The sequence below is a fragment of the Eulemur rufifrons genome, chromosome 6 (genome assembly GCF_041146395.1).
Source record: "Eulemur rufifrons isolate Redbay chromosome 6, OSU_ERuf_1, whole genome shotgun sequence".
Taxonomy (NCBI): Eukaryota; Metazoa; Chordata; class Mammalia; order Primates; family Lemuridae; genus Eulemur; species Eulemur rufifrons.
Genome location: NC_090988.1, coordinates 101,947,683 through 101,972,770, shown reverse-complemented (window position 1 = coordinate 101,972,770; position 25,088 = coordinate 101,947,683). Strand labels below are relative to the sequence as shown.

Here is a 25,088-nt window from a genome sequence, read left to right as displayed (position 1 = left end):
CTAAATAATAGGGAAAACAAGAGGCTGAGGGCTTCCCGAGGACATCTCCTGCCTTGGGCAGGTACCTACTGAAGCTTTGCTCCTTCTGTGGGTGTGTAGCTGCAAAGCCTGCAATAGTTCAAGTACAGCTAATGTCTGACCCAGAGTCAGGGTCAGGAGCTTAGTAGGGGGGCCTGGAGTACCCCCGGGGATCTGGGCGCTCTGTGTACTCACCGTGCCTGGGCTGTGAGCTGAAATCCACATCGCATCTGTTTCTCCTGAGGTGGCAAGGCCCCAGGAGATAAGAGAGTTCTGATGCAAGAAGCCAGCAGCACCCAAGCCCAGCACCCATGGCCCCACCCACCCTGCCCATTCGCACAGCCCTGGGAGGGGAAGAACACAGGATTTCCAGTCAGAAGGCCTGAGTTCCACTCCTACCTCTGGTACCAATTTAGAACCTGGGCAAGTCACTGCTTGGCTGAGCCTCAGTTTCCACATCGAAGCAGCACGAAGACCCCTACTTCCTAATGTCTGTCCATGTTGGCTACCATCAGTACTGGTCCCCTTCCCTGGGGTCCCAAGTCAGAAGTTGAGAGTGGGTGACAAAGGATGTTTATTCAGGCTTGATTCCTTGATACAGCCATATGTGTAAAAATATATCATTTAAAGTCAAGAAAATAACAGTCAGGTTGGTGTGACCTCCCTTCCTCCCCTTCGGCAGAGCCTTCCCAGCTGGCCCCCTGCCCAGCGGCTTCCTTCGAAATCTTGGCGTGGAGGGCAGAGGGTCACTTCTTGGCAGCCTCTGCCTGGGCTGCCAAGTCCGCCTCTTTCTGAGCAGCCAGGAACGTGGCTCGCTCCCTCTGGAAGGCTGCCAGCTCTTCTGCACTGAGGCTGCGGGTGAAGACAGACGGACGGTGAGCAGACAGCCACTGGTGGGAGCTCAGAAGGCCCCGTGCCACTGTCTCAGAGCCCAGCTTGCCTGGCCCGTTTCCCTCCCTGGACTTCCCAGCCTCCATACCTTTGCTCATGTCTCCTCTGCCAGGAACGCCGCCCCACGACCCCCACCACCCTCTGCCTTTTATTCCCTTATTAATGCCCTATTCAACCTTTGAGGCCTCAGCTGTACCCCAGTCCAGGTTAACTGGCCCTTCCTCTGTGCCCCCAAATACTTCGTTCAATGATGAAGTCATGGGCTGTCCGTGTGTGTCTCCCCCAGAACAGCAATCAGATTTACTCATCTCTGTGCTCCCAGGAAAAGTAAAGATTTCAGAAAAGTCAAGTTCATCTCTGCTCTATGCTTAACCCCAGTCCTCTTGGGAAACAACTGTCAGCCTTGGCATGAGGTGTGACACAAGCAGCAAGAGGCCAGTAAGGAGCTGAGTGCTGTCCCCATCCCTGCTGTTGTCTGGGCCAGATGCCTTCCCATCCAGAATCTTACTTCAAGCAAGCAATTCCTCAGGTCATCTGAAGCCCTGTGTGGGAGAGGGGACTCCTGTTGACCTCAGGAGCAAGTCTGAACTTGGCACAGCTCAAATGGTCGTTCCTACAGGTCCATGCCTCATACCATTGCCCACTCTGCCCCAGGACTTCACACCCAGAGCACACGGAACCCTGCTTCCCTCTCTTACTTTCCGTCCTTCACGGGGATCTTCCCACTTCCTGCAACATCCGCCCTCAGTTCTTGACCTCCTTCTCTGAGTCTTTGCTTAAATGTTACCTCCCCCGTGAAGCCCTCACTGGCACACTAAGAAAAATCAGGAGCCCTCCTCTCTGCTCTCAAGACACCCACAGTTCTTTCATCAACGTCGACCACCTGGCACTCTAATGCTCCATTTATGGATCTGCCTCTACCTCTGCACTGCGACTAACTCCTGAATACGGTCAAGCATGAGTGCCTTATTCCCGGCTGTCTCCAATGTTCAGAACAATGTCTAATATGTAACAAGTGTTTAATAAATACATTCCAAATGAAAGAATCTGTGAGGCCTCCCACCCCCACCCGATCCCCTAGAACCTAAGGTTCTTTGGCTCAAAAGCTGATTCTTCCACTGTAATGGGCCCTCTCTTCACACCGCACCTCCCAGACACTCACTCCTTCACCACGCGAATGCCCAGGGAGCGGGCAGAGCCGATGATGGAGCGGACAACAGAGGACAGGGGTACGTCCTGCAGGGCGAAGGCGTCATCCTGAGCTTTGATGCGGGCAATCTCATACACATGCTTCACGGTCACCAGGCCTGCCACCTCTTTCCCTGGGAGGAAGGAACAAGTGGCTCTTCAGGTGTTACTGTTTCCTTTCAGAGCCCCCAGAATCTCAGGTGCCCAGCCTGGCCCTCACCTGCCTCCCGGGCCCCTTTCTCAATCCCAGCAGCTGCCTTCAGGAAATAGGAAACAGTGGGCTGTCCAATCTTGATTTCAAATGTCCTGTCAGGCTTAACAGAAAAAAGAAATATGAGAAGATCTCTTCCTGGTGTCCCACGCCAGGGAACTTCTAGCATCCTGTCCTCACTTCCTTCAACTCACTTTCCTATGGTGTCCCTCTAAAAGACCACAAAATCACAGGGAAAAAAATAAATCTAAAGCAAACATCCTTGTCACCTCTACTTCAGGCCCAGCTCTGCTCTAGAACCCCCCGAGAGGAGGAGGGGCAAAGGGAAAAACTATAATACGGCAGGACCACGTAGGCTCAGAAAAAATATGGTCTAGTCTTCACTGTGTAAATGGGGAAAATGGAGTCCAGTAATGGGAAGAGACTTGTTTGTGCCTAGTCAGGAGCAGAGTAGCAACCCCCAGTGACCAGTCCCAGGGCCAAAGAAGAATGGGGGTTAGGGGGTGGGGGTGGGGGGAGACGGAAACCAGGGATCAGAGTCCAGACTCTGCACCTTCACAAAAATCTTGGTAGGCAGAGGAATGCCTTCTTTGATGTCCTTCGTCTTCTCGTTGAACTCTTTGCAGAACTGATTGATGGAAACACCTCGCTGTGAGCGACACAGGGAGTTAGTGCTCGGAGGAGGGGATGGCTTCCTGCCACCCAGGAGGTTCTGTCCCTTCCTTCCTTCATTTTCCCCTCTCTGTGTTCCCAACGTCTTTCCTCTACCCAGAGTCAACTCCACTTTATGTGCCAGATGATTTGTGTGCATCATCCCACTTTATCCTCACAAAAGCATATGGAGGCTTGAAGACTCTATTGATAAGGAAACCCCCCATCTATTACTTGGCACAGCAGCCACCTGAGACCCCCCCCCCCCCAACTCACGGAAGACCCGCATCAGCATAATACTAACCCATCATCTGGCCCATCAACTAATCTATTACCTGGCGGGCATTAGCCACCTGAGAGCCCACCCCTCAGACCACTCCAACTTAATAAAAGGGAAAATCGGGTAGACGGGGCTCAGAATTTGGTGGTGAGACCCCTCTGAGCCCGCCGGCGAATAAACTTTGATTCTGCGACTCTCCGTGTGCCACTCGGTTTGTCCTCGGAACCACCCGTTGTAACACTTGCTGTAACATTTACAACTAAAACAAGGCCATAAAGCGTGTGAGCAGAGCCAAGCTCTGAAGCGAGACCACCCTGGCTCCAGAGCCCGCACCCTCCGCCCGTGTACGAGGCCTCCGCTCCGAGGCCTCCCACAGCTGGTTCCAGCCATGGCCGCACCTGACCCAGGATGGGGCCTAGTGGGGGCCCAGACATGGCCTGGCCTGCCCTCACGATGGTCCGGATCACGCCGCCGGGCTCGGGCTTCCTGAGGGCCCGAGTGGCCCGGCTCAGCTTCGACATGATGAGGGGCTGCGGGCTTAGTTCAGCTCAGGACAGCAGCAAAAGCGACGCTCTGGGCGCCACCATCTTAAGTCAGAGGTCAAGGGTCCTCACGTTAGGCCAGGACAGGTGAGGCCAACAAATAGCATCCTTGTTTCAGTCCCACCGCTCGCAAACTAGTAAGACAAGGGAGGTAAGAAAAAGAGACAACACATTTAATTTGCCTTCTGCAGATAGGGGAAGGACTGGAATGGCCTCAGTTCCCACGTTCTCTGACGAGCGCCCACAGGCACTACCTCGGACAGCTAAAGAGGAGGAGGGTGGGAACTTGAGGCCCGCACAGCATTGTGGGTGTGGTAGTTTTGACCCCTAGTGCAAGTCTGGCCGATTGCTACGCGCCGGGGCGCCATCTGCTGGACACGGAGATAATCCCAGGGTTTGAAATTAACCTGGAGCCCGTCTCTCTACTGTGAGTCGGCCTCCTCGCCTGCTGTTGAAAGGCAGTGTGGTTAAGAGTGTAGACCCTGGACGCAAACTGCCCGGGTGCTCCTCTTTGCTGGCTGTGAACTTGATCAAGCTACTTAACTTATGCTCTGTTTCCTCCCCTGTGCAATGGGTATTATAATATGTAGCACCTACCTCAGGATCGTTGTGACGATTGAGTTAACAAAGTGCTTTAGAGCAATGCCTGGCACCTAGTAAGCATGTACTAGTATTATCTGTACAACGAAGACAAAATCTTCAGAGCTGTCATGAGGCTTAACAGGTCCAGAACATTATCCATGACCAGGCAAATAAGCCAGCATCTTATTGTATCATTTAACTTGTTTTCTGAGCACTTACTATGTGTCAGGCACTGTGCTAAGCACTTTAAGGGCATTATTATCTTATGTAATCCTCACAATGGCATGAGGTGAATACTTTTATTGTACCCCGTTTAGAAATAAGAAAGTTAAGGCACAAAAGGGGGCCAGTGTTATCCCTTATTGAAAGGATTTGTTCTGTAAAATTTGGATTCAGTTAAAAGGCCACACTCAAGGATCCAGAAGGCCACATGTGGCCCCAAGGCTGCAGGTTCCCTGCCCTGTTAACCAAGACTCCATACTGCCCCATCTAGGAAAATGAGCTAATCCATGTAAAACCACACTGTAAACTGTGAGACACATAACGTTTTTTATTATGAATTCTTATTGGACTCCCACTAATTAAATGTGATTGTCCCTGCCTCTGAAGTCCTCCAAGGCCTTCATAACACCCAGCCTCATTACCCGTACCAAGACTCTAGAATCAAGCTATAAAACCTCGAGCAAGATCACTAACCTCGCTGTGCTTCAGGTTCCCTTCTAGTAAAATGGAGCTAATAATATACCTGCCTCACAAGAAATTGGTCAATTCTGGTAAAGCACTTAGAGGGCCTGGCCTGGAGCAAGCCAGACTGGGCCTGATTTATTTCTGTGTACCCCACAGTGCAATGAATCTTTTTTTAAGTTTTATTTATTTGTTTTTAATTTGTATAAATTTGTGGGATACAAGTGCAATTTTGTTATATGCATAGATTGTGTAGGGGTCCAGTCAGGGCTTTGAGGGTGTCCTTCCCCCAAATAATATACATTGTACCCATTAAGTATAGTAAGTAGTCTCTCCTCATCTGTCCCCTTCCGCTCCCTCACCCTCCCAAGTCTCCATTGTCTCTTGTTCCGCTCTCTGCCCACTGTTTAGCTCCCACTTACGAGTGAGAACGTGCGACATTTGTCTTTCTGTGTCTGACTTGTTTCACTTAAGATAATGACCTCCAGTTCCATCCATATTGCTGCAAAAGACATGATTGATGCTTCGTTCTGTTTTTATGACTGACTACCGTTTCATTGTGTATGTTTACCACATTTTCTTTCTTTCTTTCTGGACTGGACATACAGAAATGAGCAGGAGTGACGTCATCCTTGATGGTCACACAGCCTACAGCAGTGGCTTTCTATCTTTGACATCGTGGCCAAAGACACACACACAGACATACACACAGGGGAACACTAGTGTCGTGAGGCAGTTCACATCTTTATGTGATGTACTCTGCTATTTTCTGTTCTAGTCCATTCTGTTTCATTCGGCACGCTGGCTGAGCCCTGGAATTCAATGCCATAGCCCACCGATGGGTTACCACCCTAGTCTGAAAAAAGCCTGAGCTACTGGGAGAGGAAATGAGTGAGTAAAGAGACAGTTGTAGAGCAGTGTGGCAGGTTCTTTGCGAGGTGCCAGTGCCGTCGGTGGCACAGTGCAGAGACGGGCACTGTACTAGTCAGCTCCGGCTGCCGTGACAAAACACCACAGACCGGGGGCTTAAACCACAGAAGTTTCTTTTCTCACAGTTCTGGAGGCCGGAAGTCCAAAAGCAAGGTGCCAGCAGGTTTGGTGTCTTCCGAGGCTCTTTCCTTGGCTTGCAGATGGCCACCTTCTCCCTGTGTCTTCACGTGGCCGTCCCTCTGTGCCCCGGCATCTCTCCGTGTCCACATTTCCTCTTCTGATAGGGACATTAGTCAAATTGGATTAGGGCCCATCCTAATGGGCTCATTTTAACTTAATCACCTCTTTAAAGGCCCTGTCTCCAAATACAGTCGCATATTGAGGTACTGGGGGTTGGGGCTGCAATATAGAAATTGGTGGGGGGGACACAATTTGGCTTATAATTGGCACCTTCCCCAGCCTGGGGGAGGCAGGGGGAACAGGCAGAGAGTCGCAGGAGAGCGTGGGCGGCAGGGAAGTGTGTGTGCTGTGGTGTAGCTGGAGGGTGTGGTGTGAGACAGGGAGTAGCGGCTGGAGAGGGTGGCAGGGCCAGACCTGGTGGGCCTTAGATCCTGTACCACCGAGTGTAGACTTTAGCTTGCAGAGTGCTGAGTCTCAAGCATCAGTGCACAGCAGGGTCGCTGGGGCACCGTGGCAAGTGCAGGGGTCCCTGGAGGGGAGATTCTAGAAAGCTGCATTTTAACCAGTGGCCCAGAGGGGCCAGACCCACACTCTTGGAAAAGAAGCTCTAGGCACCTTGACCAGCCTTAGACGGGGGCCTGACACTGGCTGAGTTAGAGAGGACAGATTGGAGGGGCAAGAATGGAGACAGAGAGGCCACTGGGGTGGCTGTCCTGAGTGTCCAGCCGAGAAAAGATGAAGTCTGAACTGACAATGATAGCATCTGCCTTTTGGGTAGCGTTCCCCACAGGCCATGAGCCAGGCCTGCGCTGAGCACCCTTCCTGGGCAATCTTGCCAATTTCTCAGGACAGTCTTGTACAGTAGGCACCTTTATCATTGTTATTTCACAGTTGAGAGAGCTGAGGCTCAGAGAGGTGGAGAGACTTGCCCAAGGTCACACAGCTAGGGAGAGGGCAGTGTGTGTGTGTGTTGGGAGAGAGACCTGGATCTCAGTCCTGCTCTCTGGACAGTCACAGAGGGGATGGCAAGATTGGTGGGGCATGACTTGGTGACAAGTTGAATGCGGGTGATGAGGGAGAGGGATGAGCGACATGTGGGCAGTTCCAGGTCCCTAATTCTCCATGTTGCCAATCAAAGGTAAGAGGGGGCCCAGCGTCCATTCTCCTCTGCCTCCCTGTTCCCTGCTCCTCCCGGGGGCTCCCAGGTGCCAGGCGTGGGCAGGCCGTTGTCTGTGGGTGACAGATGCAAGTCTGCCCATTTAGTGACTGGAGGGGTTATTTTAGTGAAGTCTGTCCCCTCCTTTCCTGCAGCCAGGGTGTGAAGCCTCTGATGTCGTTCCTCGGGTGCAGCCTTGGGGGCCCACAGTCACCTGGGTGAGCAGTGGTCTCGGCAGGACTCTCTTTGACTGACTCTTTCCCTGACCACACCCAGCTGTCAAGCTCCACTAATCGCCAGCTGAGTTCTCTATTTCTGTATTTTCAGCAATACTCATAAACTGCTCCACAAACAGATCCAACCAAACTCAGACTCCCTTGAGGAAATAGTCCCCTGGGCTGGTGTTTGAGATTTGCTCTGACTCCAGGAGGATCTTCCAGTGTCTCTTTCCCCAGCTCCTCCCCAGACCCGCCAGCCTGCAGCCCAGCCTGCAGCCCCAGAGTCTATCCATCTCCTCCCTATTGCCTTTCATCGCAGCCTCCCCTGTTTTGAGAGTGCCCTTAGGCTTGAACTTCAACTTCTCCACAACCTGTTGCAAGTAAAATCAGTTCCTTTGGGGAAGGATTTGGAGCCCTCTCTCTTTTCTCTGTCTCACCCACGTCTGTCCCCAGGGGAAATCTCTGAGCCAGGGCGCTGGTGCTGGCAGGAACAACACATGCTTCTCTCTGAGTGACACCCCCACTTTAGGAGCCGCATGCTTGCTGGAGGGAGAGTGCAGCAGCCCCAGGTCTCCTCAGCTTCCCCAACTCCCTCCTGAGTGGAACCCCCGCTCCACACGCTGGGGCAATGGTGACTGGCACCCTAGTATTCTCAGGGGCTCCCTGCCTGAGGTTGAGCCTCCATCCCACCAGTGGGGGCTGAGTGGAAGAAGGGAGCCCCCACCTCCCAGCTCCACTCACCCAGAACTGAGCCGCAACACCAGGCAGCTGTGGCAGGATGAGAGCCCTCTGGCCTGGGGCTGGGGAGGGAGGGAGCCCTGCAGTCCTGGCTGCCCCAGCGTGGAATGCAATTTCCATCTCTTTCACTTTGCTGAGCTGGAACCGGGGAGTGAGGAGGTGGGCCTTGGTTTAAATCCCGGACTTCCTTTTCTTTCTGAGTTTTAATAGGTTTACTTGATAAATGTTTCTTCATTTGCTGTATGCTCTTAGGACCATTTTTTAAAATGGTTGTTTGTTTGTTTGTTTGTTTTAAATTTTCACCAGCTTGCTTGGGGAAGGGGTTCGTCCTGTAGAACTCCTCACTGTGTCGGGCCAGAAGCAAAACCTCAAAGTTACAGTTTTCAGATTAACCCATAGTCTTGCATTTGGCTAGAGTTCATTCATTTTCGTCAGTTATACACAATTTCTGTGTCTGATAAGGGCACTGGATGCCTTATAACCTATGGATGGACTACCTTCAAGTCAGACGCCCATCCATGGTCCAATCAGATGTGAGGGAAAGGGGGAAGGGTCACCTAGGAATATGATGCCTGGTCCCACATTTCAGCAGGTGGTCAAAAAGTATTTCACTTTCTTCTCATCGAGGGGTGGGATCCAAGTTCCTCCCCTTGAATCTGGGCAGGCCCGTGATCGCTTTGATCAATAGAGTAGAAATGACACTATGTGACATTGTGGCTTTCGTCTTTGACTCTCATTGTGTTGGAGAATCCAGTCATTGGATTCTCCACTAAGTCATTGGATTCACCCACTAAGCTCAGAGGGTGGAGCCAAGAGCCATGGATAATTCCCAGGCTTACAGACTTCTGTATTAAGACTAAGACTTGGAGTCTTAAAAAACGAACTGCCAACTTGTGTCCTGCTGGATTTCACAATTGCCAGGCACCAGTGACTCCTGCATGCCTCCCATGTTCCCACTTTTTGAACACAAAGGCATATGGAGCAGTGGCCCTACGTCTGTCCTGCCACTGCTCGTTGGGCGCGCAGGGGGAAGACAACATATCGTCCTTAGTTCCCAGGTTTCCAGATGGAGAGGAACTGTACTGAGGGGCTGCAGCCAAGGAGCCATACCTGAGATGCCTCATGCACACATGGACCTGATTAAGATGATGAGATTTTGGACTTCCAGCTAATGCAGTAATGGGGTGTGGGGTGGGAGGGGAGCCAGAGGGCAGTCTGTGGTAGCCAGCCTTGGAGATGGCCCTCAATGCTCCCCGCCTGCTGGCATGCGCACCCTTGTATAGGCTCCTGGCACAGTGGCTAGGGCTAATCTGTGCAACCAATAGTATACCACAGAAATGATGGTGTGTGGCTTTTGAGGCTAGCTTTTTAAAAAACATAAAAAGCCAGACACAATAGCTCATACCTGTAATCTTAGCACTGTGGGAAGCTGAGGCAAAAGGATCTCTTGAGGCCAGGAGTTTGAGACCAGCCTGGGCAACACAGCGAGACCCCAGTCTCTACCAAAAAAAAAAAAAAGACATTGTAGCTTCAGTTTTGCTGTCTTGGATCACTCACTCTGCGGGATCCAGCTGTCATGCTGTGAGGACATTCAAGCAGCCCAAGGAGACCTACAAGCAGAGGAATGGTGGCCTCTCACCAACAGGCAGCACTCACATGCTAGTGCGTGAGTGAGTCTCCTGGGAAGGGGGTCCCCGGGCCCCTGCTAAACATCCATATGATGACAGCTCCAGCCGACACTGGACTACAACCTCAGGAGTGACCCCAACCTGGAGCCACCCAGCTAAACTGCTCCAAATTTCTGACCATCAGAAACTGAGTAAGATGAGAAATATTTATTATCTAAGCCACTAAGTTTTGGGATACCTTGTAATGCAGAAACAGGTGGGCACTGAGATGAGCTGTTTATAGCACCCTTTGGTTTAATCCCCACAATGACCCCAGGTGGAGTATCAAGAGTATGCTATATTCAAGCCATTAGCGCTTTCATTAAAAAAGGAGGCGTATGAAATGGGCATGGTGGGGGCACCTGTGGTCCCAGCTACTTGGGAGGCTGAGGCGAGAGGATCACCTGAGCTCAGGAGTTGGAGGCTGCAGTGAGCTGTGGTTGCATGACAGCATTCCAGGCTGGGCAACAGAGCGAGACCCTGTCTCTAAGAAAAGAAAAATAAGTAAATATAATGGGGCACAAATTATAACTTCCATCGCCTTCTAGACTAGAAGTCAGCAAACTTATTATTTTGTAAGGGGCCCGACAGTAAAGATTTCAGACGTCGAGAGCCATACAGACTCACAACTGTTAACACTCAACTCCGCTGCCGCCGTAAGAGAGCAGCCGCTAACACTCAACTCCGCTGCCGCCGTGAGAGAGCAGCCGCACGCAGTGCGTGAGCGAGTGGGTGTGGCTGTGCACCCATGACACGCTACTTACACACACAGGCAGCAGGCCGGGCCTGGCCCGGGGGTTGCAGTTTGCTCACCCCTGTTCTAGAACTAAACATTGTCTCTGTCGCCATGGCACCTGTTGGGAGACAATGTAGTTGAGTAAGTTCCAGCTTTTCTCAGCCATTTCAGATTAAACTCAGTTCTTCTGAGCCTCCTGCCTTCCTCACTTCTCTCCTACTTAGAATGGCCTCAGTCCAGGGACTTCCCTAGGGTCCTGGCACTGGGAGGAACAAGAGGACCAGTGTCCCTGGAGCCTGGCTGTCTTCATCGCCAGCTTCTACTGAGATGGCTGCATCTTACTGGCCTCTAATTGTCAATGCAGGTACCCTGAGCCACCCTCCTGTCAGCTGTGAGACCCCTTAAGACACTCTAGCCTTCTTGAGCATTGCCATTTTGAGGCACAGAAATTTCAAGGCTTTCCCAGGCCACTGTGCATCTCTAAGACTCCAGGGACAAACCCGCACACTGCTATTGTTCTGCTGCCAGGGCTTTCTTCCAAAGCCATAGCCTGAGAAGTGAGGCCCAGGTCTCCTCTGCTCAGGGTCCCCAATTACATCTGTGCGGCCTGTCTTTCCCCAACCCCACCCTCCGCTCTAGCCCGGCCACAAAGGCAGAGCGCAGCATCTCAGCTCTCCCTCCCGCCTCTAAATCTCCTAGCCCAGGAAGAGTTTCTGCTGCTTTTTGTTTTTTGAACATCTTTTCTTAACTAGATACACAACTGTTCTTCCAACTGTTTGTGCCAGCCCCTTGCCTTCAGGCACTTGAACACAAGAATTAAAGAAATAAAGTTTTTATCTCATTCCTTTCTTTGTCTCTTTTTTGAAGCGATCAGGACAAGATCTAGACTGAAGAGAGAGAAGGGAGGGCTGAACAACGGCATTTCAGAACAAAACTGCAAAATCCTAATCCACCAGAGGTAGGTGCCATTATTATTATTCCCGTTTTACAAATAAGGAACTGGAGGCCCAGAGAGGTTGGGAAGCTGGAGTTCTTGAGACTGAGCACTGGATTTAGAGCCAGAAGCCATGGCTGGGACGTGGGCATCTGCATCTGTTGGTGGTGTCCCAACTCTTCCCTCCTCTACCCCGCTGGACAGTGCGGGGACTGGGACGATCCCCAGCTCCCTGAGGCCCCTGATGGTCCATGCAGCTCCAATCCCAGTGCTCCCCTCCGGGAGAAACCACTGCGTGGTCCCGCGAGTACTGGCAATCTCTCTCACATCAGCCTTGATGCAGCCCGGTGCCCTGTAGCAGCGCTGGGGCTCTGGTGAAATGTCAGCTCCACACCTGCCCAGCCATGTGGCCTGGGCCAAGTTTCTCCCCCTGCCTGAGCCTCAGTTTCCTCATCTGTAAACTGGGGACTGTAACAGCAATTCAGGCCATGTTCACTGAGAACCTGCTCCGGCTGGCACAGTGCTGAAAGCCAAGGGGGGCAGTGGGGGGACAAAAAGGAGTGAGACCGTCCCAGCGTGCCCGTACCCTGTGGGGGCTGTGCACACCTGCACAGAGGTGGGCGTGCTGCAGGCCTTCAGCGACGGAAGCTATCCTGTGGCGCAGCCAGCAGTCCGGCCTGCTGGTGGCGGCCTCTCAGGGAGTTTCTCTTTGACTAACGAGTGCCTTGCTCCCTAGAGGCCGTTCTGCTGGCAGCTTCCGTGTTTCATCTGGCTGCTGGGCCCAGGACAACCGGCAAAGCAGGTGGTATCCTTGACTAGTTTTAAGTGGGGGGTTAGTGGAATGGATGTGGTGGGGCCCAGGGGGAGTCTGGTACACTGGAAGCTTCACATGCAACAAGTTAGTGGCGGCAGAGGCTCGCTCTCAGGAATGTGTGGGCAAATGCCCGGACGTCCTTCATGGTGGCAGCCAAAGGCCATCTCCTCTGTGCAGCCTTCCTTGATTTTTTCATACCCCCCACCCTCAAAGACCACAGACTTGGTCTGGAACTATAACTCAGCCCTTATAGTTCCAGACCAAGAGATACTGAGCAGTAGGGACCTTATTTGATGCTCATAAGTTTTTTCCTGTTCTGCACCTCCGAGCCTCCATCATGCCGCCCCCATTTACTACGGGGTATGGAAGTTAGGAGCTGTGGCTTAGGAGTCACTCAGAAAGCTGAGATCCCCTCTTGGCCGTTTCTAGGAAACTACAATAAGCTAGTCACTTTAGAAAATCTGTCTCCTTTCTGTAAAACGGGCAATTATGGTGCCTGCCTCCCAGGGACGGAAGGGTTTCACGTGTTCTAACAACTGATAGCAGAGATACATGGCAAGCCCCAGGCCCAGAAGGGCTGCGCTCCCCCACAGGTCTCCTTCCCCTTTGTGGCGTCTCAGATGCTGTGTGCACGCGGGCGGGAGGGGAGAAGGCGGGCGGACACCAGGGCCCAGAGCCGGCCGGAGGCCACCCGGGCGACAAAGTGGCCAAGCTGGGCTGGAAACAGATCTGCTACTCTGGTCACCTGCGGCTGTTTTCCTGGGCCTCCAACGCCGCGCGCACCCCCTCCGCCCGCTCTAGTACTTTCCTTCTCTCCTGCTAGTCTTCTCGCTTCTCGAATTGCGTGGCTTCGCCATGTGGGAGGAGGCGGGGTCCGGGGTTGGGGGTGGGGAGACCCCGGGCCTAAGGTTGGGGAAAGGGGCCTCTGGCCCAATGTGAGGGCCCGGCCTACGGTGGGGAGGGGCGCCGGGGTCTCTGGGAGAACCCCGGAGTCCCCGGGGCGGGGTCTGGGGAGCCTAAATTGGGGGAGGGGTCGCGTGGATTACTGGGGAGTCCCTGAGCCAGAGAGGACGGGCGAGGGAGTCCCACAAATAGTGGTGGGCGGGGCTTCCCTGGGTCCGAGGGCGGTGCTCGGGGGAGGGGTGTGGTCTCCCGAGAAAGGGCGGAGCTCCGCCGACTAGGGCTGAGCTTCGCCGCAAGGGGCGGAGTCTGGGTGAGGCGGAGCTCTCTTGGGGGCGGGGCCAACGGGGCGGGGCATCTGGACAGGGGGCGGAGCGTGGCGGTTCGCGCTCATCCCCCTCCCCCGGCCCCGGGTGTCCCCGTGACGAGGCAGCGCGGAGCCGCCGCGGGCCGGGCCCATCCCGCCGCAGCGGTCCAGGCCGAACAGGGGCGAGGCGGGGAGGGAGCGGCGCCCAGCGGGCCCGGAGCGCAGCCAGGTGAGCTGCAGGGGCGGAGGGGGCGGAGGCTGCGCCGGGCGGGCCCGGGCGGGCGCAGGGGGCGTGTTTGCGTGTCTGGGGGTGACGGCAGGAGTGGGTCCGAGGGCAGGCGCCCGTGGCTGCGCGCGTCCGCGCGTCCCTGCGGTCGCGGGGGCGGTGGGCTCTACGCCCGTCCGGGCACTGCCCGCGGGGCTCGGGCTGTGCGGGGCCGTGTGCGTGCGCGCGCGTGTTCCGTGGAGGGGCCGCCGGGTGTGTATCTGCGTATGCGCTGGGCCGTCGCTGTGCCCGCCCGGGGCGCGGGGCGCGGGCCCGCCGGCGCAGTCCCTCCCGCGCGGGGATGTTTTCCAAACGGGCTGCCTGCGGGAGACGAGCTCTGCTGCAGCCCGGGCGGCGGGGGGAGCGCCGCCCCCACAGGCCTCCTGAGACCCGGGCGGCCGGGCCGCAGACGCACACCTGAGGGAGGGAGGGGCGCGCACCCAGGGGGAGCCTGTTGGCCTGGCCGAAGGGCGAGGTCAAGGTGGGGAGACTGAGGCAGATGGATGGTGAGGTGGAGGCGGGCAGACAGGCAGAGGATGGGAAGAGAGATAGCGAAAAGGACAGCGGCTGGGAGGACAGAAAGTCATTGAGAAAACAGAGGCCTAGACCGCACAGGGGCAGAAAGATTAAGATGGATAGACGGAGTCAAAGAACCTGACAGCGGAAGTAGCTCAGAGGTCCTGGGGCTAAGAACTAAACCCAGGAACTGAGTCTGAGGTGAGGGGTAAGGACCCCCAGCTCATGGGATGCTCCTCTTCCAAGCACATCCCAGACTGGTGTCTTGGCCAAAAAGTACCCTCTGGCCACCCCAAGTTGATCCATCCCTCTGGCGCCACCAAATATCCTGACCCCCAGACTGTGCCACCCTCCCTCTTGGTTCCATCCCACCCATCTCCTCTCCCTGGCATCCCAGCATCCCGGGGCAGTTTAGGGGAGGCCGAGGTGAAGTGGTTGCCATAGCAACAGAGGCAGTGAAAGGTCATTGTTGCCTTAGCCTAGGTGGCCCAGCAGTAGGCTGGAGCTGGGATTGAGGGGGGCTGGCACGGGAAGCTACAAAGCTCTTTTCTCTCTCACTCTGCCCAGAATGGTGCTGGAAGGAAACCCTGAAGTGGGGGCCCCTCGAACCTCAGACCTCCAGCACCCTGGGAACAAGGGCTCTTGTGTCCTCTCCTCTCCCAGTGAAGATGCACAGCCAGGCGAGGAGCCCATCAAGTATGGCGAGCTCATCGTTCTAGGGTGAGCATCCCTGGTGTGGGAGGGGCAGGGCACCAGGCACCCCCAGGGCAGCCAGAGCAAGGGTCCCAGCCCCCACAGGGCCTTCTGTGTTTGTCCCTCCTCACCTTCCCAGCTGAAAGACAAAAGTGACCGTACCCACTTCAGTTCATAAGTATGATTTTATCTTCCCATTTTTCACAAATTACCGAGACAACTCTAACTGCCCAAGTTGCTGATCAGATGAGGAAAAAAGTAACACCAGCTGCCTTTCATGACGCCCTAGTGTGTGTGGTGTGGGGTGAAGAACTCTGGTTCTGCAGCCAAACTGCTTGGTTCAAGTCCTGCCTCTGTGGGTTGCTGAACTTCCCATGCCTCCATTTGCCCATGTTGCAAACAGGGATGATAATAACCCTACCTCGGAGGGTGTCAGAAGGAATGAGTGAGGTGATTTCTGTAAAGTACGTAAACAGTGCCCAGCACGTAGCAAGTGTTCTGGGAGGCAGGCCTGTGCCAAGCCCTTTCATGGACATTATTTCATTTCAATCTTCACAAAGATGCTGTGAGAAAGGAGGTGAGGAAACCGAGGCTCAGAGAGGGGAAGTGACTGGCCCAAGGGCACACAGCTGGTAAGTGGCAGGGCTGGGATTTGGACCCAGGTCTTTCTTACTCTAGGTCTAGTGCACTTTAAGCCACAGCTGACCCTCACGCTGCAGATGAGCGAGCCGAGGCCAGGAGAGAGGGAGTGACGTGGATTGGTGGCTGGGCAGTCCTCAACGCTCTTGGTCTTCACCTGACCGGGATTCCCGCACCATCCACTCAGCTCTTCCCCCAGGCCTTTCCTCCTCCTCCATCCAGGTCTCCTTTGGGTCTCTCTCTGCCATCAGTCCTGAGAAAACTATTTGATAAACCCTATTTTCATTATGAGGATTATTAAGAAATCATAATGGCTACTGTTCGTTGACATGTATGTGCCATGTGTTTTTTTAAGAAAATAACAAGAGCTAATGCTTATCAATGGCTTGCTATAAAGATGCCAAACTCTGTGCCAAGCATTTTAAAATGCTTTATCTCGTTTAGTTATCAAAATGAACCTGGGAGGTAGGTCCTGAAAAATTAGCCCCGTTTTACAGAGGTCACCTGCTAAGTAGAAGAGCTAGGCTTACGCCAGGTCCACCTGCATCCCGAGCCTGTGTCCTGAACTACCCCCCTGCCCAGGGCCTGCCCCTAGTACATGGGCAGAGCTCACGAGGGCAAAAGTGATGCCCTCGTGGGAGTGCTTGCATGCGAAAAGCAGCTGTTTCTCATCCCAAAGGCAGGGCTGGCCTTCCAGCCGGGGGCAAGGCCACTGATGGGGGACACTGCAGACCCAAGGGTGTGGCCCCCTTGACAGCCCTCTGCAGAGCGGCGAAGCCCCACTCCGGCTCCATCAGAGCCGCCCAGAGAGCGCGTTGAAAATACACGTTGATGGGCCCATTCAGGCCTCCAGAATCAGAGTCTCGTGGGACCAGGGACCTGGGTTTTAACAAGCTCACCAGAAGATTCTGATTCAAGTGGTCCTTGTCTGTATTTGGCAGCTGTCACTCCCTGTTTTGAAACCCTCACGGCTCCCCACTGCTTACAGAATAACGTCCTCGGCCTGGTGTTTAGGGCCTTTCTACCACCTTCATCTCCCCTACGGCACTTTACCACCCAAGTCACCATTCCCCATCTCACCAAACCTGGCCAGCCCTGGGGCCTTTGCTCGGGCTGAGCCTCCGTCGGGAAGGGCTTCGCAAGTCTGGAGTCAGACAGACCCAGCTCAGATCCGCACTCTTTACCTCGCTAGCCTGAGGCAAGTCACTTTACCTCCCTGAGCCTCAATTTCTCTCATTTGTAAAATGGGAAGAATGACACTTGCCTGCAGGACGTCGCACAGATTCCATTAGGTGATTAATGACGCGAAGGACCAGGAACGCCAAGGCATTGGTACATGGCAGCGATCAAAGCTGTGACTCACCCTCTCTTTGCCTCTCACAATCGTTCCCTCCGGACAAGAGCTGGAACGGAAGGTGGAAATTTGGCATGTGTGGATACATGGAGGTAGTGGCATTGTGGGTCTAGTTTTTCTTTCATTTTGGTTTCTAGTTGTAGTGTAATAAATGACAATTTGCTACAGGTGAATCCTTTCTAGTTCTTCAAGACCCAATAGGTGTTCCCTCCCCCAGAAACCTGATCCTAAGGCCAGAATTTGCTTCCCCTCCTCTGGGCCTGTGGCATAGTGGCCTGTGCCTGGGTCATGGCAGATGGTGCCTAAGTTCCTGGAGCAGCTCAGGGCCCCTCCACTGAGGGCACAACTCACCCCTGGTGTGTCACCTCTGCCACCCCAGCACCCATTCAGGCACGGCTCAGGTGTCCAGGCAATACGTGTTTAACTGAATGAAAGTCCTTTTGAAGCTGTTCCGATACCCACTCCGACTCCCCAGTGCACTGGGTTGTTATTCTAGGGTCTTCCGGTTCCCGGTGGTTCTAGAGCTTGTTTATTAAGGTAGGATCTGCCCAGAAGTTGGCAGTTTGGGTCATGTCTCATCAGGGGCTCACTTCCTCTCCTTCTCTGTCTCCTCCCCTCTCTCCTCCCCAAACCCTTTCTTCTTAACTCCCCACATCCACAGCTACAATGGATGTTTGGCAAGTGGGGACAAGGGCCGCCGTCGAAGCCGCTTGGCACTGAGCCGCCGGCCACATGCCAACGGAGTGAAGCCAGATGTCATGCACCACATCTCCACGCCACTCGTGTCCAAGGCAAGCCCCTGACCTGTCGACCTGGTGCCAGACCTGCCCTCCCTGCCCAAGGCCCGGGTCTTCAGCCTCCCTGGTCCTCCCCTCAGCTCCATAGGAATGGGGGGGCCACTGTGTCATCACTCACTGCCTGCTGGGCTGTGTGAGAGAAAGGGTGGTGACAGGAAGTCCTTGTAGCGTGTGCAGTCCTTTACAGTTGGTAAAATGTTTCCTTGACCACCAGACCCCATTCATTGGATGGAAATGAGCAGCATCCTCTTAGAGGCAGCTAAGGCTCAGAGAGGGGGATGTGACAGTCACACAGAGTGGCAAAGGGAAAACCTTTGGCTAGAGAGGATTTGGGTTAGAATTCAGCCTCCACTATTTCAGGCCGTGTGCATTTAGGCCAATTGCTCTCTGACCTGCAGTTCCCTCGGCTGTAAAATGGGACTGACAACCCCATTCTTGGGGTGGCCATAGGGGTTAAATCAGGTAACCCGTGTAAAGCACCTGCTGCCCAGGCCACCCTCTGCAAAGGTGGAACCTGAGCTCCAGCTTCTGCCTCAGAGGCTTACACTTCTCGCAGGCACATGCCCTGGAAAATGACTTCTTTCTCCCCGCCAGGCACTGAGTAACCGGGGCCAGCACAGCATCTCCTACACACTGTCCCGGAGCCACTCGGTCATAGTGGAGTATACGCACGACAGCGACACAGACATGTTCCAGGTATGCTCAGGCTCCTCCACAAACCTGGCCACGGGCCACTGGGCCTCTAGGCTCTGCAGACATTCCAGGCTGAGGCCTGGGAAAGATGCTTTGGGGCACTCGCGTAGTCGACTGATCTTCGGATGAGGATGCGGGTTGTCCCGGTGTGGACTGTTGAATTTCAGAGTCACACAGCCAGTCTGTGGCTGTATCGAGACTCCCAGACTGCGGGAGGCCGTACAGCTCGGAGTTCAGGGTACGGGTGTGAGAGTCACATGGCTGGGTTCGGATCCCAGCTCTGTCACTTACCACTGAGTGACTTTGGCAAGAGTCATTTAACTTCTCTGGGCCTTGGTTTCCTCTTCTGGAAAGTGAGGCTGTAACAGTGCCCACGCACGGCAAATTAGCTGAGCTATCGCACGTAAGGTGCGTAGCAGGGTGCCTGGCGTATAATAAATACCTACTACAAACGCTCTATTTGCTGCTAACATCTGAGCACGCTTCTACTGTTCGATCAGCAAATCAACTAGTTTTTGTTGAGTGGGGTGCTCCCCAGCACTGTGGGGTGACAGAGAAGGAGAAGTTCCAGACCATGGCTTATGGACGTGGACACCCCACCTGGGAGCCCAGAGGGCTGGGGCAGTTGGTGCTGTCCCACCCCCAGGGCCTGGTGGCCTCACTGTCTGGCCCTGCGCGCAGAGAGCTGCTGGTGTGCTGGGGCGGGAAGCCCAGGATACTTCCCTGTGCACATACAATCCCTGGGCTTGCCCCCTCTTTTCCGCAGATCGGCCGCTCCACGGAGAACATGATCGACTTTGTGGTAACAGACACGTCCCCTGGAGGAGGGGCCACTGAGGGCCCTTCTGCCCAGAGCACCATCTCCCGCTATGCCTGCCGCATCCTCTGCGACCGCCGGCCGCCCTATACAGCCCGCATCTATGCTGCTGGCTTCGATGCCTCCAGCAACATCTTCCTTGGCGTGAGTGAGCCCCCAGGCAGGGAACAACTCTTCAGCTGAGAGTGAGCCACGGGGTAGGCCAGGGAGGTGCAGCACCCTGGGGTGATGGACTAGCCCACAGTAACCCTAAGGATGACCCAGGCAGAGATTAGCAACCCCATTTAACAAATAAGTGAGCAAAGTGAGGCTCAGAGAGGTCAGGTGATGCCCAAGTCATGCAAGTTCAATGCCTGTCCTCTCTCGGCCATCTCTGAACTTGAGGGTAGAGCAGCAGCACCTCTGGTGTGCAGCCTGCTGGGGGGCCTCTTGGGGATGTGATCTGACCCCTAATGTGGTCCCAGGAGCGGGCAGCCAAATGGCGGACCCCTGATGGCCTGATGGATGGCCTGACCACCAATGGAGTTCTGGTGATGCACCCAGCGGGCGGCTTCTCCGAGGACTCGGCTCCGGGTGTCTGGCGAGAGATCTCAGTCTGCGGGAATGTGTACACACTGCGGGACAGCCGCTCAGCCCAGCAGCGGGGCAAGCTGGTAGGTGGCCTGCTCTGTTCCCCACCCCCATCCTTGCCAGGCCCTTACAGTCTGCCCGAACCCCTGCCCAAGCCAGGAGTGATCTCCAGCCCTTCTGCCCAAGGGAATCCCAACAAGCTCCATCTGGGGGAATCCCAGGCTCAGAGAGTTCTTGGCATGTGCCACTTGCCCCACAGATAGGACCAGATCTGTGTCCCTCAGTGTAGTCTGTGTACCACTGGGGGTCCCGGGGGAACACTGAAGTAGAGCACACACAAGCACCCCGTGCAGTACCAAGCGGCTCTGAGACTGCTGGCAGCTTAAAAACTCACACCCTCTTAGAGGGTGACACTTGGCCCTGTGTGAGCAGTTTACAGCCTGGCGTGTTAGCAGTCCGTAGAGTGTCTGTCACCTTTAGACGGGTTTAGCTTTAGTCTCCTCTCCCGGCAGGAAAGGGCCCTTGGAGTCGCTCGGACACAGGTGGCAGTAGGAGATCCACAGGGTACAGATCAGAGCTAAGGGTGGGAGCTGGGCGTGAGTCCTAGAGAGAGGCGGGGGCTTGCCCAGGGTCACTTGGCCATGCTCCTCAAGTGGGCCACGCAGAGGTATTTCTGGGTATAAGCACAGCCCGCAAAACCTCAGGGAGAAGCGTGGCTTATCTTTTTAGAGCATCGACACTACTGGGAGGTTTGGGGAAGCATTCGTTTTTTTAAAACTGTGAACATGAATGTTTCATACGCTCGTTGAGCACCCACTATGTGCCAGGCACCGTTCCAAGTGCTCACATTGATTGATTCGTTTAATCTTCATGAGAACCACTTGACACAATGGGGGGGGGCCTCCATCTTGAGGATGAGGAAGCTAAGACAGAGAGAGGTGAAGTTGCTCCCCCAGGGACACAGTTAGTAAACGGTGAGGCCGGAACCCAAACCCGGCAGTCTAGCTCCAGAGCGTTTGCTTTTAACCACAGTCTCTGGACTGCCGCTATGGGCTAAGTATCCAGTGTGCCCAGTGTTCCCTGCCCCTGCCATTGGGGGGCACTTTGGAAAACATTTTGGGAAAACCTTGTTTTGGTCCAGACCTCCTGATTAGACAGATGAGGAAACCAAGGCCTGTGCCCTGTGGGGAGCGAGGGCCAGCCCATGCCTGGGGAGCACTGCTGCCCTCCGACGTGGCCTTCCAGCCCATCCTGCTGGCCCAGGGTGCCCTCTCCCGGGAGGCTCAGTGGGATGGACGGGCGGCTTGGCTGGGTGCCTCCTGGGCAGTAAGGCCCTTCTGCTGCCTCTGCAGGTGGAAAACGAATCCAACGTGCTGCAGGACGGCTCCCTCATCGACCTGTGCGGGGCCACGCTGCTGTGGCGCACGCCAGCGGGCCTGCTGCGGGCGCCCACGCTGAAGCAGCTGGAGGCCCAGCGGCAGGAGGCAAATGCTGCGAGGCCCCAGTGCCCTGTGGGGCTCAGCACCCTGGCCTTCCCCAGCCCCGCCCGTGGTCGCACAGCACCCGACAAGCAGCAGCCCTGGGTCTATGTCCGTTGCGGCCACGTCCACGGCTACCATGGCTGGGGCTGCCGGCGGGAGCGGGGCCCCCAGGAGCGTGAATGTCCTCTCTGTCGCCTCGTGGGGCCTTACGTGCCCCTGTGGCTCGGCCAGGAGGCCGGCCTCTGCCTGGACCCTGGGCCCCCCAGCCACGCCTTTGCGCCCTGTGGCCATGTCTGCTCTGAGAAGACTGCCCGCTACTGGGCCCAGACACCGCTGCCCCATGGCACCCATGCTTTCCACGCCGCCTGCCCCTTTTGTGGGGCCTGGCTCACTGGCGAGCATGGCTGTGTCCGCCTCATTTTCCAGGGGCCACTGGACTAGGCTCCCCGGGGCCCCCTGCTGCTGTGCTCACCTACCCACCCAGGACCCCACCTCCTGCAGCCCAGAGGGAGCTCTGCATGTGGGACGCTAGCTGCTGGCACGTGGCCATGCCAGATGAACATGTTGGATGGGCTATGCCCTTCCCCCTAAGTCTGGAGGTCCCCAGGATCTCTCTGCCCCATCACCCCGTCATACTGATGGGGCCTTCAGCACCAGCTCTGCCCTGGGCCGATGGAGGGAAGCTCAGCCCCATGCCCCTGCCCTTCCTGGGCTGTCCTGCGTCATGCCGCCTACACTGTGTGCCCCTGGGGGGGTGAAGGGGCCAAGGACCCCTGACCCCCAGCTTAGGCTGGCTGTGCCCTGAGCCTGCCAACCCAGTTCCAGATATTCATCCCTCCTGCTGCTACCCTGGTTTCTTCTATAAACCTCGCTGCTCAGCTGCCCACCCAAATCCCACCTGTCCTGCATGCGTGCAGTGCCTCCAGCCTGGAGCCAGAGCTGGGTAGATGGCAGGCTGGGACTGGCATTTGCTGACAGCCATTATGGGCTGGACTCCATGCCAAGTGGGCTCTGGGGACACAGGGACAATCAGACCAGCCCTTCCCGCCCATCCGCCCAGGGGCAGAGTTCACAGTCTAGTGGAGGACCGACAAAGTTGCCAAATGACAAGCCAGCTTCCTGTGCACTAGGATCAGAGAATGGTCAGGGCCTGTGGGGCAGTCCTCACTGGTGGCGGGGGAGGGGCCTTCACAGAGGAGGTGGCTTAGGAGCTCAGCCTGGATGGCTGCTGGCTGCTCGGAATCTTCCAGGTCCACAGGACTGGAAGTGTGCTCAAGGCAGAAGGGAGGGCCTGCACAGGCTCGGGTGTCAGCAAACAGGAAACTGAGGGACAGATTCAGGGCAGCTGGAGCATGGGGGGTTGCAGGGGGCAGGGAGGGGGCTGGAGCGAGAGGTCGGCCCTGCCGACCGGGGAAGATGCTGGAGGATTCTGAACCTCATTCTGAACGGTCAGGAGTCAACAAAGGAGAGGGATGCGCAGGTCCAGAGCATTGGCTGCAACACAGGGGCTGTCGTTCCTGAATGCCCACCTTGTGCCCCGCGCTGTGCTAATGATAATAAGAACTGCTCACTGAGCACTCACCAGGCACCGGGCTCTGCTTCTCCGAGGTTTTCTTCATCCACAGAGACCCCAGGAAGGGCAGTGTTGCCATTTGTGTTTACAGGGAGATTAAGGTACGTGCTCCAAGTCACACGGCTAAAAAGTGGCTAAGCCAGGCTTGGAACCCACGGCTGCCGTCCGGCATCAGAGCCCGGCCCTCCCCACAGCACTGTGCTGCTTTCCTTCCACACGAGCAGGGTTTTGGAGACTGGACTGGTGACACCACCTGCTCTATGCTCAGCCCCAGGCAGGGCCCCACGGTGAGGAAGGCCCTGCCTCCCGGAGCAGGGATCTGCATGTGCCCGTGCTGGAAGTGACCACCGTGCTGATGCCTGCACTCGGGCCAGCTGCAGTGGGCCGGCAGCCAGGCCAGAGGTGTTCTGAGGAGGGAGAAGGCACAGAGAGGACCTGGGGCCTGAGCCATGTCTTGCATGGCGCAGTGTCTCCAGAGGAAGGGAGAGGTTGGGAGGGCAGCCCAGGTGACGGGAACAGCATGGTGCGGCAGGAAAATGCCTGACGACCAGTGAGCCCAGTGTGGACAGCGGCAGAAAAAGGGAATGGGTGGGGATGGTTGCCATGGAGGCCGAGTCTGAGCTAGGCTTTTAGTCATCCTGGCTACAGGTCACTTCTCCCTGTGAGCCAAGGGCCAGGCAGAGGTGTTGCTGGGGTTGCCCCCAGACCATTCCTGGGGGCAGCAAGCCAGGAAGATAGGTAGACATGTTCTGGAGATGGGAAAGGCCTGACCTGGGCACTGTCCCCAGTGGAAGACAGATGCCATAGCCTTGAGGAGGGACCTGCCCAAGGCCACACAGCTGGCTGGAGCCAGAGAGACCAAACCTGGGCTTATTGAGAGGACCCTCTGTCCTCTCCCGGCCTCTGCGGGTGTGGGGAGAGGGGGATGTGAGCAGACCCGTGCGTCCGAGCATCGAGCATCACACTGCTGCAACAGGGCGGGGCGGGGAAGCTGGAGTGGTGTGCGAGCATTTCGGCCTCTCTGCCCCCAAAACACTAGAAATCCAGGTCCTTCCCAGGTGTTCTCTTTTCTGACCCAGTAGGGAACCAGGCAGGGGAACACTGTCATCCCCTTTCCAGAGGGGAACCTCAGGCTCTGGGAGCAGAGACAAGCGAAGGGCACCAGCCTGATGCTGGCAGAACTCAGACGTGTTGGTGGAGGGGGTCAGAGGGCCCTAGGTCTGACCCCAGCCTGCCCCAGCTCTGCCCTTGCCAGCTATTGGAGCCTCAGTTTCCCCAACTGTTAAATGGAATAACAGACCCTCCCTCACCAGGGGGTTGTGAATGTGTGGAGGGAACCTGTAACGCAGTTGACAATGTTGCGTCCTCACCTACCCCTTTTTCATTCCTGTGGGGAAGAGCCAAGGCTGGCGGGGTTATGACTCCAGTGAGGAGACTGCTTTGCGTGCATGTGCGTGCGTGTGTGTGTAGGGGAGGAGGAGGGGACAGCGTGGTGGAATGTCGGAATAAGGTAGGCCCCAGTTGAGGGACACCTGAGGACATGCTGTGTAGCCTTATGGAAATCGATGAACCTCTTAGCCTGTTCCCCCATGTGTACAATGGGTAAAATGATGGTATCCTCAGGGTTTTTAGAAGAATTGAATGAGATCCTCCATGTCAAGCTGCTAGCAAGGGCCCGCAGTGAGTGCCCATATTAGCTGTGATCACGACAATGTGAGCATGCACCTTGGTCGCAGGTCCCAAGAGAACGGATCGTTTGCTGGCCCGAGCTGCCCCCTGGTGGCGGCGGGCAGCACTACCTCCTCTGCCTGTGTACATTTCACTCCGCGCCGGTCAACTTTATACCCCTGACAAAGACCACGAAAACTGAGAGGCACAGGAAAAAAGAGGAGTGACTCAGGCCTAAGGACGTAGACCAACTTATTGAGCTCCCCCATAAAGCGACAGTCATCATCAAAGCCAACAGCTAGGAACACTGTTGCACCACGCAGGGCCTTGGGCACCTTTGTGAAGGAGAAACTGGAGTCTGTGGTGGCAGGCGCTGCCAGGGCCACCCGCGCGTG

General features: G+C 55.6%; 2 protein-coding genes across 5 annotated transcripts; one reads left to right on the top strand and one right to left on the bottom strand.

The window, feature by feature from the left end:
- Positions 1–580: 580 nt before the first annotated feature.
- Positions 581–3,830, bottom strand: MRPL11 (mitochondrial ribosomal protein L11). 2 transcript variants are annotated; one of them, XM_069470361.1, is made up of 5 exons: positions 3,638–3,830; positions 2,862–2,957; positions 2,318–2,411; positions 2,072–2,231; positions 581–870 (listed from the first exon to the last, which is right to left on the bottom strand). In XM_069470361.1, the coding sequence occupies exons 1-5, from the start codon at positions 3,758–3,760 to the stop codon at positions 765–767; spliced, it is 579 nt and encodes a 192-aa protein (XP_069326462.1). In that variant the 5' UTR covers positions 3,761–3,830; the 3' UTR covers positions 581–764. The 2 variants fall into 2 exon arrangements, with proteins under 2 accessions (XP_069326462.1, XP_069326463.1); XM_069470362.1 differs by having other exon boundaries at positions 2,862–2,953; positions 3,712–3,830.
- A 9,905-nt stretch (positions 3,831–13,735) lies between these two features.
- Positions 13,736–23,037, top strand: PELI3 (pellino E3 ubiquitin protein ligase family member 3). Of its 3 annotated transcripts, XM_069470357.1 has the most exons (8): positions 13,736–13,856; positions 14,976–15,128; positions 15,662–15,733; positions 17,756–17,885; positions 18,486–18,587; positions 19,351–19,545; positions 19,866–20,054; positions 21,324–23,037. In XM_069470357.1, exons 2-8 carry the CDS (start codon positions 14,977–14,979, stop codon positions 21,891–21,893), a joined length of 1,410 nt encoding a protein of 469 aa, XP_069326458.1. In that variant the 5' UTR covers positions 13,736–13,856; position 14,976; the 3' UTR covers positions 21,894–23,037. The 3 variants fall into 3 exon arrangements, with proteins under 3 accessions (XP_069326458.1, XP_069326459.1, XP_069326460.1); XM_069470358.1 differs by lacking the exon at positions 15,662–15,733; XM_069470359.1 differs by lacking the exons at positions 13,736–13,856; positions 15,662–15,733 and having other exon boundaries at positions 14,977–15,117; positions 17,862–17,885; positions 21,324–21,990.
- Positions 23,038–25,088: the final 2,051 nt, after the last annotated feature.

What these genes read in the sequence shown, in the direction of transcription:
- MRPL11 (XM_069470361.1), bottom strand. Translation starts at nt 3,760, where the DNA reads ATGTCGAAGCTGAGCCGGGCCACTCGGGCCCTCAGGAAGCCCGAGCCC. An exon ending in GAAAGGGGCCCGGGAGGCAG is followed by an intron (nt 2,232 to 2,317) that starts GTGAGGGCCAGG and finishes CCTTCCTCCCAG; the next exon opens with GGAAAGAGGTGGCAGGCCTG. An exon ending in GGCATTCGCGTGGTGAAGGA is followed by an intron (nt 871 to 2,071) that starts GTGAGTGTCTGG and finishes CTTCACCCGCAG; the next exon opens with CCTCAGTGCAGAAGAGCTGG.
- PELI3 (XM_069470357.1), top strand. Translation starts at nt 14,977, where the DNA reads ATGGTGCTGGAAGGAAACCCTGAAGTGGGGGCCCCTCGAACCTCAGAC. An exon ending in GGCCCAAGGGCACACAGCTG is followed by an intron (nt 15,734 to 17,755) that starts GTAAGTGGCAGG and finishes CCACATCCACAG; the next exon opens with CTACAATGGATGTTTGGCAA. An exon ending in CCAGCAACATCTTCCTTGGC is followed by an intron (nt 19,546 to 19,865) that starts GTGAGTGAGCCC and finishes ATGTGGTCCCAG; the next exon opens with GAGCGGGCAGCCAAATGGCG.